This window comes from Akebia trifoliata, chromosome 5 (assembly GCF_017979445.1).
Source record: "Akebia trifoliata isolate Shusen 1 chromosome 5, ASM1797944v1, whole genome shotgun sequence".
Taxonomy (NCBI): Eukaryota; Viridiplantae; Streptophyta; class Magnoliopsida; order Ranunculales; family Lardizabalaceae; genus Akebia; species Akebia trifoliata.
In genome coordinates, this window is record NC_141379.1 from 35349933 (window position 1) to 35362871 (window position 12939).

The following is a 12939-nucleotide window of genomic DNA, read 5'->3' on the forward strand; positions in this document are numbered from 1 at the left end:
TTCAAATTTTTTCCAACTTAAAGATAAAAATGTATTTTAAATTGAATGAGATAGGATTTATTGTCTCGCAAAATATCTGACCTCCTAATTTTACTTATTACACACCACTTCCAATAAAATTAGACTTTTAGATGTTACTTTTTACAAAAGAAAGAAAAAATGATGTCTGCATAAAAAACGAGGGTGTTGTCTAAAGCTGTTTTTTTTTTTTAAATACCAATAGCATTGATATAGTGTATCTCATGGACATTATCATAATGCATACATCTTACCTTTTTCAAGGTAATAGGTACCACAGTATTCGTGCAAAATGAATTAGAAACACCAGCTAATCAACTCATAGGTGTTCCATCGTCAATAAAAAACGATTACCGTTTCCAATTTGAAACAACTTTAAGCCGTTTTAAGTAGCCATTCCTGTTTGCCAATTTTAACAAAGGAAATTTTTACCTAGAATTCTGCAAAGAGTTCTTAATCACTAGTTTAATCAAGTCGTTGTATTACATGTAAATTACTTAGGAAATCAGTGGAACGGCAAAATCAAGGCCATACACGATGGAATGGAATATTGCAAATACAATTAATAAAACAAATGTGATGTTAAACATAATTTTTTTTTACATTTTTTTTTTTTTTTTGAAGGCAAGATAACTCGGTCCACAAGCCTACAAATTACCCCAATGTAAAGTCTGTTGACAGGGCGGACAACCGGGTCGGGATTTGCTTTTGTCAATTGATCTAACCTAAGAACCAATCTGTTGCTGTGCAAGCCCGACATGGCTTGGCCTAGGCTAGCTCAGCCCAATTGGATTCCTATCTAGGCCTATAGGGTTGAAACCATGCACGACACCTCGTATTCTCAATCATTTGGTGGGTCTCAAATCTCAATCATTTATGAAAATATTCCTTTGAGATCGTCTGTTTGGAATTTGTTATCGAAGCCTTTATCAGTCCAACTCAACCAGTGTTAATATAGTATAGGGTGGAGCCCTCATCATGTGGTGTTAAAGGCACGTTTTGCTGAACCACTTCGTTCCTCTAGAATAGCCGGAAATAAGAGCTTCAATAGCATGCTTGTAAATGGTGTGATATCAGGGCCAATTTTTTGAACTAATAAGCCAATAAAGCTGGCAACACCCACCCTGCAACAAGATCAATAAATGTAATTAGAGAGGTCATATTTCCATAACAACTGCGTTAATATGTACTAAGTCAATGCACAAAGGTTGTCTCTGAGAAGGGATTATCTTCTGTTAAACTCGAGAATTATCTATTATCTTCTATTTTACAGCTACAGATTATCCTTTAAGCCTTCTTCTCAAAATAATAATAAATAACTAATAAAATACTTAGAAAGTTGACTAACATATGTTATTGGATTGTATATCACATTTTTGTTTAATTTTTAAGTCCTCATGGCTACATGGCCAATGATGAAATGCATGAATACAAAAAATGAGCAAAGTGCATATTAAGGATTTTAATGAGGCAACAGGTGCATAATTTCTCCACCAACATCCTTTTTATACAGACCCTGCTATTGTAATTAGTAAGTGAACTTTAATTAATATTGTTGTGCATCAACTACGTGGCTGTTCATGGGTATGAGGAAAAAAGTAGACAAAGCATATCAAACCAACCATGAATTAATAAGTATATGAATTCAGTATATCCACACACCTAGTGTTGAGGCCGACTCCAGATCGAATCATTTGAGCAAGACGAGGAACCAATAAATCCAATGATTGGGTATCAACAACTTTAAGGCATAAATCAAGAGTTTCCCACATTGGAGAGTCCTTTGCAACTGCAATTCGCAAATTTTCAAGCTTCTCTGCGTGGATTCCAATATTCGATGCATGCAACTAGTTTCACAAAAAGAAAAGGGAAGTAAATTCATGTACAAATTAAGAGGACAAAGGATAAAAAAACTTAAGAATTCAAAAGTCTTGTTAAAGCTTGTATACACAGATAGGTGCACTCCCTCCAATTTACAGAATGCACGTAGCTGTGTCTAGTGCCATGCAGGGTGGCATTCAACCTGATTGACGGCAAGAGGCACGCGTGCTACTTCTAACAAATCCCCCAACTTCTATGATGAAAAATTGCTCACACCAATAGCACGAACCTTGCCAGAATCATACAGTTCCTCCATTGCTCTCCATGTACTCGGTGTATCATGTAGGGTGAAGTTTTCAGAATTAAAGCCAACAGAACCTTTTTCATGGAAACTAGCCAATGGATCTACAAGAATTTCAGCAACCCAGTTGGTTACAATGAAAGTAAATTCTGTGTATAAGTCAGATGAACCCTTGCCTACTATCCAACACAATTGAGTGTCATTATGATGCATCATTATGAGAATACTCCCTAAGCAACCCTTGTCACTTAAGATCATAACCGGGTTTGCAATCCTTAGAACAGCCAAACATGAGTTCAAGTGAACAAGTTCAGATCCCTCGTTAAGTTTTGAAATCATTGTGTTGGGTGTCAAACTAATGCAACCCTGTTATATGCAAAGCTCGGGACCACCAATGCAAGACAACCTACCATATGCAATGTGCAAGCAAATAAGCTTGGACCACAATTGAATTGAAATGTGTTGAAATTTTGGAATTTTCAATAACTGCTGCTGACCTGAAAAAATGATGATCATTAATTTCAGCTTGATGTCCCATGTCCTAGACAAAGTGTATGCACTCATGTGAGAAAGGGTAATATATTTGTTCTTAATTACACTAATGTATGAGGAGGAATATATTATACCCTCCAAAGCTTCTCCTCTAATAACCCCTTGTCATTCTTTTGTTTCTCCGCCTGTCGGTTTAAGGTTGTTTCACTTCATGAGATCATTTAAGCATGCGTCCTCATCAATTTTGTGGATACATTTTTATTTGAAAGAAATCGGTTCATAGATTTCTGGATCAATTTAGATCTCTCTTCTCCTCAGATCAAGTCTGGTAAGCGAGCTCACTTTTATTAGCAGTGAGCAGCAGGTGATGGGGCTTTATTAGCAGTGAGTGGTAGCAAACTACCATGCATGATTTTGAAACTCATCCAAGACTGAAACATATGGCCCAACAATGAGGCGGATGGACAAGTCATATTGGACAAGTTATAAAACTCACGTTCATTGTTCTCATTGTTGAACAAGACAACTTGGTCTTATTCACGGATGAGATGAGATGTCAAAAGGAGTTTTAAAACCATGCTAACACGATCCTTATAAAAGGAAGGTGTGGGTAACAAAGCTGTACAATTATCTAGCTCCCTATTTGTAAGGGCATATGTTATTCTCACCCTTTTTTGACTACTCTACTCGAAAGAGGCAAGCAGTAGATTAGATTCTTATAAAGAGCCCAACAACCCCAAGCATCCTTCTTTCATTGAAATTTGCCCTTGGTTATTTCTGATTGTTTCAGTCTCCCAGAATTCGCTTCTAATCCCAAGAGATCATAAATTTAATTGTGTTCTCCTAGTTTTTAACTGACACATCTTTCACTTACTAGCATGACAATTTCACAACAAGCCCAATAGTTCCAAGTAACTAAAAGAATCCTATTTTCTAGATAACTAACTTCTTTACCCACACTTGTACATCCTAGTGAAGGAACCCTTGCCTACTATCCAACACAATTGAGTGTCATTATGATGCATCATTATGAGAATACTCCCTAAGCAACCCTTGTCACTTAAGATCATAACCGGGTTTGCAATCCTTAGAACAGCCAAACATGAGTTCAAGTGAACAAGTTCAGATCCCTCGTTAAGTTTTGAAATCATTGTGTTGGGTGTCAAACTAATGCAACCCTGTTATATGCAAAGCTCGGGACCACCAATGCAAGACAACCTACCATATGCAATGTGCAAGCATGCATGTGTTTAAAGCCAGCACAAGTATGTATACACATCTTCACGTCAGTTCTGACTATCAAATTCAATTGAGGTCAATTACCAAAATAGCGAATCCATATAATGAAGTTCCAATGGTTCTGGTTTTAATACTAAAATGGTGTTCTGGAAAAACAGCTACATAAATAATGGTGAAAAAGATAAGTCAACACCATGCAAACATGACTACATAAATAAACCATAGATTCTCAACAAAATTCATGGCAGATCATGAATAAAAAAGCATCTAGAAGGAACAAACTACTAATGTTAGATGAATTATCAATTAACCATGTATCATTAGCTCTTTGGGTATTATATCAGTTGTGAATTGAATATTTGGAAGTACACCAAGTTAGTTGGAACAATCTGAATTACCAAAGTATCCTCATTAAGTAAAACCTTCTTTGTTACACACATTTTAAGAGCATTGAGTTTATTTAGTACATTTAACTCTATATATAAGGAATCAACCATCTCATTAAAGTTGAGTTGAAAACCACATCGGGATTCTTCTTTTTTCTATGCCCCTACTCCATCTCCATCTTCCCAAACTCTTTTTATTCAATGGTTATGACAAACATTGGCTACCAAAATTTGTGGACTCTATAACTTTCGTCTTAAAGAAGGCCATAAGACGAAAACATCAAGTGATAGATAAGTGGGCAAATTTGAGTTTAATATGCTAATTAACACTCAAATCAAATGCATACACATACGCATGCACATGATGCAAAATGGACTATGTAATAGAAGAACAAAATTGAGACTATAAAATGCTTCCCTTCAAGATCTCCCAAAGATGTCCAAATCTTTTTATTATTTTTTGAAAAATACAGTCAAGCAAATTAGGTAAGATTTATCACAGATAAAGGACCAATAAACGTTTATTATAATCAACCAACTACCATGTTCAGAAATGTTCAAGATTGAAATCAATTAATCCCAAAAAACCCAAATAAAAAATACGAGAATGGTGACAATTAGAAATAAGAAATCCATTTAAAAAAACTTATTTTCCTTTTTTGTGGTATTTCTAAGTTTCCAAGATTATTGAAGACACTTATTAAGCAAAACCCAAAGCTCCGATACCAAATCAGTAATCTATTTTATGAAGTAAAACCCAAATATCTAAATTACAAATTCTCAAATCAGCAATCTATTTTATTAAACAAAAACACAAATCTTTGATACCCAACAATCTATTTTATTAAACAAAACTCAAATCTTTGATACCAAACCAACAATATTTGATACCAAATCAGTAAACTCTCAACTCAAATTCTCAACCACTAAACACTCATAAACCTCTAAAATCTATAGAAAAGAAATTCTAACCCAAATCAACAAACACATTTTAAGTACAACCTAAATTACCAAACACAATTTTGGGAAAAACCTAGATCACATCAACTGATACAGAAACACACAAATCTAAATAAAATGACTAAATTTCAAAACTTTCAAGAGCAAATGCAGCAAACCCAGACCATCAAAATGGGGAGAGAGAGAAAAAAACCATAATATTTGTTAATAATATTGATTTTTTGAAAAAAATCAGAGAATGAGAAAGAGAGAGAGTATACCTTAGTTCGTCTCCTAGTCGAGCTCGTCTCTAGTCGAGTTCTTCTCCAAGTAGAGGTCGCCGCCTTCGTCCCTTCTCTAGGATTTCTTCTTCGTTTTCTCTAGGTTTCTTCTTCGTCTTCTTCGTCCATTCTCTAGGGTTTCATCATATCTTATAACTTGGGGTGTAACTACTAATAGTTGGCCTGCCAATATCAAATTTTTTTGGAAATTTTGAGAATGTAGAGGACAAATTTGGAATCGAAATTTTGTTCCCTTCCCTTCCCTCCTCGTCACTCCGATTTTGGGGGGAACAAAATTCTATCAATTTTCCCTTCCCTTCCCTCCATTTTTCTTCTCTTCCCTCCTCACTTAACAATCCAAACAAGAGAAGAGAAGAGAAAACAGCATATTTTCTCTTCCCTTCCCTCCCCTTCCCTCAATCCAAACACAGCGTAAGAGAATAGTAGAGGACGACGGTGGAGTATCGTCGTCCCTAATTATAGACTGTTAGATGTTTCAAAGATTTATTTCATCAATCTCGAGAATAAACGGTCCTAGCCTAAGACGACGGCTAATAAGGATGACGGTAACACTCATCCTTATGCTACTAAATCATGAGTTGTTTGTCGCTAGCTCTCATGGTAGATGGTTCTTGGGGATGGGGACCACCCGCTTCAGGATCTAAGACAAGTTGAGAGTAATTATCAGGTGTTACACAACATTACGTTTTCTTCACTGCTCCCTATCTACGTTGGCATATCTGAATCACCAATCGTAACCTTTGGACAATTTGATCCTCTCCTAAGTTGGGAGCCACTGATGGACGATCCTGATTAATGAAAATGTGAATTGGTTCTTTAGTTATAGGTATTATTAGGGATGACAATGGATCGAGTCTAGGGTTTGAATTTCAATAAGGATCCGATGTTATAAGATTCTGATCCATTAACCTATTCTTAATCAACCATGTCTCAATTTGATAAATTTAAGTACATGAATTATATTATATATTAAATCGAATTTGACTTGATCAATCACGTCTTAATTTGATCAGATCCGAAGCTACATGGTATTATATAATAACCATAGTATAGAAATAAGAAATCATTTATTAGCAAGTAATGGATACTATAAACATTAACTGCCCACTCATAAATTGGGGTTTGAGCATTATTTCCAAAGCATGTAATATTTTATACTTAAACATACCTTAAATTATTTATGTTTGAAATAATCCCTTATTTTGATAATTAAAACAGTCGTGATTGTCTGACTCCTCCACATGGCATACTCAAGATTAAAGTGCAAAATTAAAATAAAATAAAATACCATTTGAGAACACATATAAAAGGATAATCCTGAAGTAACCTCAAGATTGCATCTCATATCTCACTTTCGTGACGTGAAAATGTGATATGTTTTTCAATCAATCTTTATGAAAAACATCTATGACTCCTACACACTTCCATGTCAGGAAAGTGGGATATGAGGTACAATCGTGAGCACTCTTAAATTTTAAATTGCCACTAACTGCAAGTGTAAGAAGCACTTTCTATCAAAAGCCCAAATTAAAAATAGACAAAACAATGCAAATAGTTGAAGCACTTTCTATCAAAAGCCCAAATTAAAAATAGATAAAACAATGCAAATAGTTGCTCAGATCAGCTTTTAGGCTTCCAATAATTTTATAAAATTGACATAATTTAAAGTTATAGATTTTCGGTAGGATAATGTCTGATTATTTGGTTGGTAACCAAAATATCTTCTAAAGATATTTATAAAATATTAGGTCAATGATGAAAAGGATGAAAACTTTTATGCAAAACCAATTATAATATCAAATGTACCATCCAATTGCGTAAAGACACTTCGATCCAAAGTACCTCTATATGTACAGGGGCGGATTTACAGTGAGGACAATTGCCCCCATACAAATTTCTAAAACTTAGAAGGAGTTAGTTAAAAAAAAAAATTTAATCTTTTAAAGACTTTGCCCTTGTAGAATTTTAAAATTGGCCCATAAAATTTTGTAAACTTTGAAAGACTTACTTATAAATTAAAAATATTTAAGATCGTCAAAGAATTTGTCCCTAACAAAATATTTTTTAATTTTGAAGGAGTTAATAATAATTTAAAATTTTTATATCAACAATGCCCCAAATTAGAATTTTGCCCCCCCACAGAGAAATAATCCTCCTCTATAAATGATAATTAAAATAATCATACATTTTTAAATGCACCAACGGTAAGTAGTTTGTTTATCTTTGATTGCATATGAATTCAGATTTCAACAAAAATTTATTCAAATTGACTTACCTCCAAAGTGTTAGCTTAGTAATAAAACTAACGACAGGGATTTGCTCATTCTAGTCATGTGTTAGAATTCAGGGTGGTCACTTAATTTATCCTGATGTACATTAAAGAAAGAGTTGGGATGTGCAATCACAGAAACTAATTCATATTCCAAAAGGGATGTAGGATTTCTTACGTTACTTGTGTAAGAGATTTGTATTTAAATTTTTTTCATTTAGCGTCTAAACTTGATCTTCTCAAGTGATAAGAAAATAATAATCCTATGATTATAGTTAAATCACATTTTCCTGATTAATCAATCTCTCAATTAACTTTAAGGGTGTGTATGATTACATGGAAAGTCATTTTCCATGGAATTTGAAATCCATAAAAAAATTGAAGTGAAAAATAGGTAGGGTGGAAACATCAAATTCTATTGTTTGACTGTATTTAAAAAATACTAGGGAAAAATAAACAGAGGAAAGAGAGAGAATGGGATTAGGACAAAAGGAGGATAAGGAGAAAGAAGGATGAGAATAATCGTTGATGGTATCGACAACAACTATGACACTGATGATGATGGCAATTGTGATTTTGAGGTGATGGTGGGGAAAAAGAGGGGAGGAGGTGTGGTGGTGGCAGCGGCGAAGGTGAGGAAAGAAGAGAGAGAGAGAGAGAATGAGTGTGGCCGGCAATGGTGACAACAACGGTAGTGATGGTGATAATGACGATGGTGAGGTTGAGTGTGATGGTGGTAGTGGACTTTTTTATTAGAATGAAAAATGAATTTTTATGAACATGTGCAATCAAATACATGAAAAATGTCATTTTAAATGAAAATTGATTTTTCACCCCATTTTCCATGTGCAAACAAATATAACCTAAGCGTTTGATGTATTTCAAGTAAATAGTAATTTCAAAATGACTGAGTCAACTCAGAATTTTGGAGGGCAACATCCATATCTTATGGAGATACTATCTTCCTGAGGAAGGACAAAGCTCCTTAGCACTATTATCCCACTGTTCCCAATTGGCATCATAGATGTCTGCCAATGGATGCTGACGTGTCCTCAACTGAATGCCAGCTGTGGGTGGTGGTGTTATCTTATTGTACTGTGGTCAACATTTGATAGTAGCGGAGCCTGTCATATTAGCTGGAGTCGTGTTACTCACTCATTTGACCGGTCCTTCTCGTTCTACTTTAGGGAGGTTATAACTGACGAATGAAAAGCGTACTGTAAAGGGGCCCTGATAATGAACCTTAGTGGGCCCAAAATAGTACATTCCTCTTCACGTGCATTAGATGAAATGGGCCCACTTAAGAAATAGCCCAAGATCAAGCAACCGACCAACTGGTTCGCACCTCATGTTGATGGTACCAAGTAGAGTCCGACTTTGAAGAAGAGGCCTGGCTCTTTCAAAATTTTGGATAAACCCTATCCCTCATGACTCATGAGAGGTGGTCCCTTATATTTGTTTTAAACCCATTACAAGGCCCATGCATAATAAATAACCTCAATGCCCTCCTCATCAGGGGGGTTGGCATTCTTATCATTGTCATCGTCATTGTCGTCATCACCATCATCATCACTATCATATCAAAGAGGTTGAAGATGACGAAAGAAAAATTAAATGTTCGGAAAGAAAGGTCAAGGATTTTTAGGTCATTTTTTATTATTTTTGTAAGACGAGGCAAAAGGTCTTATATGGGGATGCCATTAGAATGAAAACATATGGATATCTCAAATATCCATCAAAATGTGGAGGGACCACAATCAAAGAAACGGTTCGGCTTCATCAATTTTCTGGATAACAAGGACAAGGTCCACTAAAGAGGTCAAGAATTAGGTTTTGGTATCGATTTGGACTGTACCCTTGTTAGCAATTCGAAATGAGGCAAAATTTTGATACGTGAAAAATTAGAGTTCTATTCGACTTTTGATTGTAAAAGTTCGGTCAAAATTTTGATAAATAGAAAATATGTGACATATGCTTTATACGTGCATTATCAGTCTCATTTCAAAAATTCGAAAACCAAAATATTCAATAATATGATAGTGATGGTGATGATGAAATTAGTAATGTTAATGGTGAAGGTGATGATATAGTGGTGATGGTAATAATGAGGGCATTGAGGTTATTGTTTCATTGATTTATAAAAAAAGACCAAAGTCAAGAGACAAATTATCAATTTGAAAAATTAATGTATAATCTCAAATAAATGTAGAGAGTCATATCATTATATATATTTTTTAAGATAAAAGAGACATTTGTAACCTACAAAGGTATATTCCTCCAAAATTTGCCCATTTCAAAGTCAACTAGTGTTACACATCACAACTTATAAGTATACACTTTGCAACATACAACAAGTTACAGTAGCATTTTTTTCGACTGAGTTTTTAAAAATTCTTAAAAGTCGTAAAGAAATGTGTTTTATTCTTTTTTTAACTTAAAATTTGTGAATTTTTCAAGAATTACATGGGAGATTGCTAACAAGGGACCGGACTTGATCTATTTCAATGGAACTCTACACAATTGTATTTAAACTTTCTTGTGCAATTATTATAATAAACTTACTTTTAGTAATTTCAAATAATAGATAGTTTACGAATTTGATATTACCACACCATTGCACTACATTCATACCCAGTTTTATAATAGGGCTACAATCTTGCAACACAATTGTAATATGAATTCGCACCACAAGTGGTTTTATTATAAAATCACAACATATAAAATGAGATTTTATCATTGTAGCATCAATTCACTTAAGTTGTGATTTTTACAATGAAATCACTTCTGGTGTGAATTCATGTTATAATGGTGTGGTAATATCATTGTAAAATTAACTAACAAGTGTTGGGCACAATGGCCAAGGCATCCCTCCAAAAGGGAGAGGTCTTGAATTCAAGCCCCCTCACCGTATAAGTGAATTAATTATTTTTAAAGGTTAATAAGCACTCTATTCATTTAAGGTTTGTTGAGTTTGAAGAATAAATTCTAATTTTAGAGATATCGTCGTGTTTCAAATAGATGGTAATACCAACTTTTTCAACCTAAAAATTATATCTCCTTCAAGCATCAAACCTCAAGAACAAGATAGCACTTTGGGAGAGGTTGAGGATGTTGGGTATTTGGTAAGAATAATTAGGGATTTTTGTCAAAAACTTGAAAAAGGCTTGAGGAATGTCAATAAGTTAAAGAAAATTTATCTTAGCAGTTGAAGATAATGGATTTTTTTTTTTTTTTTTTTTTTTTTTGCAGTGGGGGGGGGGAACAAAGGTAATTTTCATAAGACTAATTATAAGGGCATTTTAATCATTTTATGTTAGTCTCTCATACAAGACCAAAGTTAAAGGATATGTCGGTCTCTGAACCTAGTGTGCTTTTAGTCTTTTTTGAAAGAAAAAAAAAACACACACACACACACTTTTTAGACTATTCCACATGGCATACTCAATCGACTACTTGACGTGACAAGATCAAAAACTATAGATATGTGCTCCTCAAGATACACTACTCCCTTGACATACACATTTTTATGGGGAAGTGCAGCCATGTATTCCAAGGAATGCAGATCTACAATTGTCAAACTTGTCATGTCAGAGTAATTGATGGAGTTTGTCATGTAAGGTAGTCAGATTATCACAATTCAATTTTAATTGTTAAAGGTGATTAATAAAAATAAAAACAAAAACTGAGTCAATCAACTCAGCCGAGTTTAGAGGTGGGATAAGGCCGAATAAAAGAGCAATAATTTTCATTTTTGTTCTCTATTTTCTTCCTGACATTGATAGAGCAATATAAATAAAGAAAGCTGATTTCCAATCAAACAATATATGATTTTTCACAATTTAGCTTGTAGGATATTCTATTCCAAATATCAAAAGATATGCCACTAAGGGGCGAAATCATTTTCAAAGATATTTAGTTATATATGGGTGTGTTGTTATCCAACCATCAAATTGTAAGTCCATGATGGTAAGGACCTAGTTTCCATTATATAATTAAATTTCTTATAAATAAATCGTACATGTATTTTCGTTGAGAGGAGTGAATACATGAGCATTGTGGGGTGTTTGGGAAACATTCTAATTAAAACGATATCACCTGCTAGATCTTTCACTCCCACCCAAAAAGACAAACCAATTGGCCAACATTTGAGAGAGAGAGAGAGAGAGAGAGAGAGAGAGGTACTTCATTAATATGGCATGATATGTTTGGTAGGTTTTTTTTTTAATCTTTTTTTGCAAGATATATTTTTTTAATAATGATAAATGCAGGCGGTTGGGTACGCGGCTGATGTGGCAAGGGCAAATGTACGTGATTGATGTGACTAAGACACAAAATCGCACATCTTTTTTTGTGTATCCTAATGAAAAAGATCTACCATTCTGTGCCCTTGCCACGTCAGTTAAATATTAAAATCACATGCATTTATCACGACTCAAATTTTTTCTTTTAAGAAGTAATTGGTTTGTAGATGAAGACAGATTTTGACCCCAAGTCGAGTCATGTATCAAGACTTATAGACTTAAACCAATTTAATTTAATAAGGTGGCCCCTCTTTTGTTAACCATATGATATGTTTAGTTACTAAGCTTAATATGATCATTGATATTTGTAATTTGTGGTTTATATTATTTGATAAATTGAGTTTTTGAGTTTATAGAGTATGATTATATGTTTTTCGTTCCACAAATGGTTTGTTGAAAAATTGAAAATGGTGTTTCAGTCTAACCAAACGAGAAACTCTAGAGCTACACCATTTTTAATTATATGGCCACGTCACATTTTTATTATTGCACTCCACATCTCTCTCTCTCTTTACATGTGTGCACGCTTCATTTCATCTCCAATTAGCATCGACAGAAAAGGAAATGAAAATGAGACTGAACTCCATTGAAACACTGAACTCGCAGGTCGGCAATGACCTTCGTTGAAGGAAAATGAGAATAGTTTCCTAAATGAGATGTTAAATCTCAAGCTTAGATTCAATGGTGTGTTTTGAGACACCCAAAGGGTTTACAGGAGAGGGGTGGGGAGCAAACAACTAACGCACCCTATCCGTGTATTAGGCCCTAACCCGACCCTAATTTTGTGGGCTTTAGCATTTTGAGACTGGCCCACTTTTGGAGGCTCAAGATCAAAGCCCTGGCCCTTATTTTGGGGGTTGGGCATGATAAC

The 12939-nt window shown here is 34.5% G+C and overlaps 1 protein-coding gene across 4 annotated transcripts; it reads right to left on the reverse strand.

Annotated features, from left to right (window-relative positions):
- Positions 1-558: 558 nt before the first annotated feature.
- Positions 559-5688, reverse strand: LOC147402605 (uncharacterized). 4 transcript variants are annotated; one of them, XM_086444311.1, is made up of 4 exons: positions 5478-5688; positions 2129-2244; positions 1681-1865; positions 559-1142 (listed from the first exon to the last, which is right to left on the reverse strand). In XM_086444311.1, the coding sequence occupies exons 2-4, from the start codon at positions 2153-2155 to the stop codon at positions 995-997; spliced, it is 360 nt and encodes a 119-aa protein (XP_086300437.1). In that variant the 5' UTR covers positions 2156-2244; positions 5478-5688; the 3' UTR covers positions 559-994. The 4 variants fall into 4 exon arrangements, 2 of the variants coding, with proteins under 2 accessions (XP_086300437.1, XP_086300436.1); XR_015178935.1 differs by lacking the exon at positions 5478-5688 and having other exon boundaries at positions 2042-4719; XR_015178934.1 differs by lacking the exon at positions 5478-5688 and having other exon boundaries at positions 1968-4719.
- Between the last annotated feature and the right edge of the window lie 7251 nt (positions 5689-12939).

Bases quoted from the DNA above. Each gene is read 5' to 3' on its own strand.
- LOC147402605 (XM_086444310.1), bottom strand. From the start codon at position 2,479: ATGATTTCAAAACTTAACGAGGGATCTGAACTTGTTCACTTGAACTCA. The intron at 1,866-2,128 runs GTTCGTGCTATT...TTGTGAAACTAG, and splicing joins AACTGTATGATTCTGGCAAG to TTGCATGCATCGAATATTGG. The intron at 1,143-1,680 runs GTGTGTGGATAT...ATCTTGTTGCAG, and splicing joins GGAGTCGGCCTCAACACTAG to GGTGGGTGTTGCCAGCTTTA.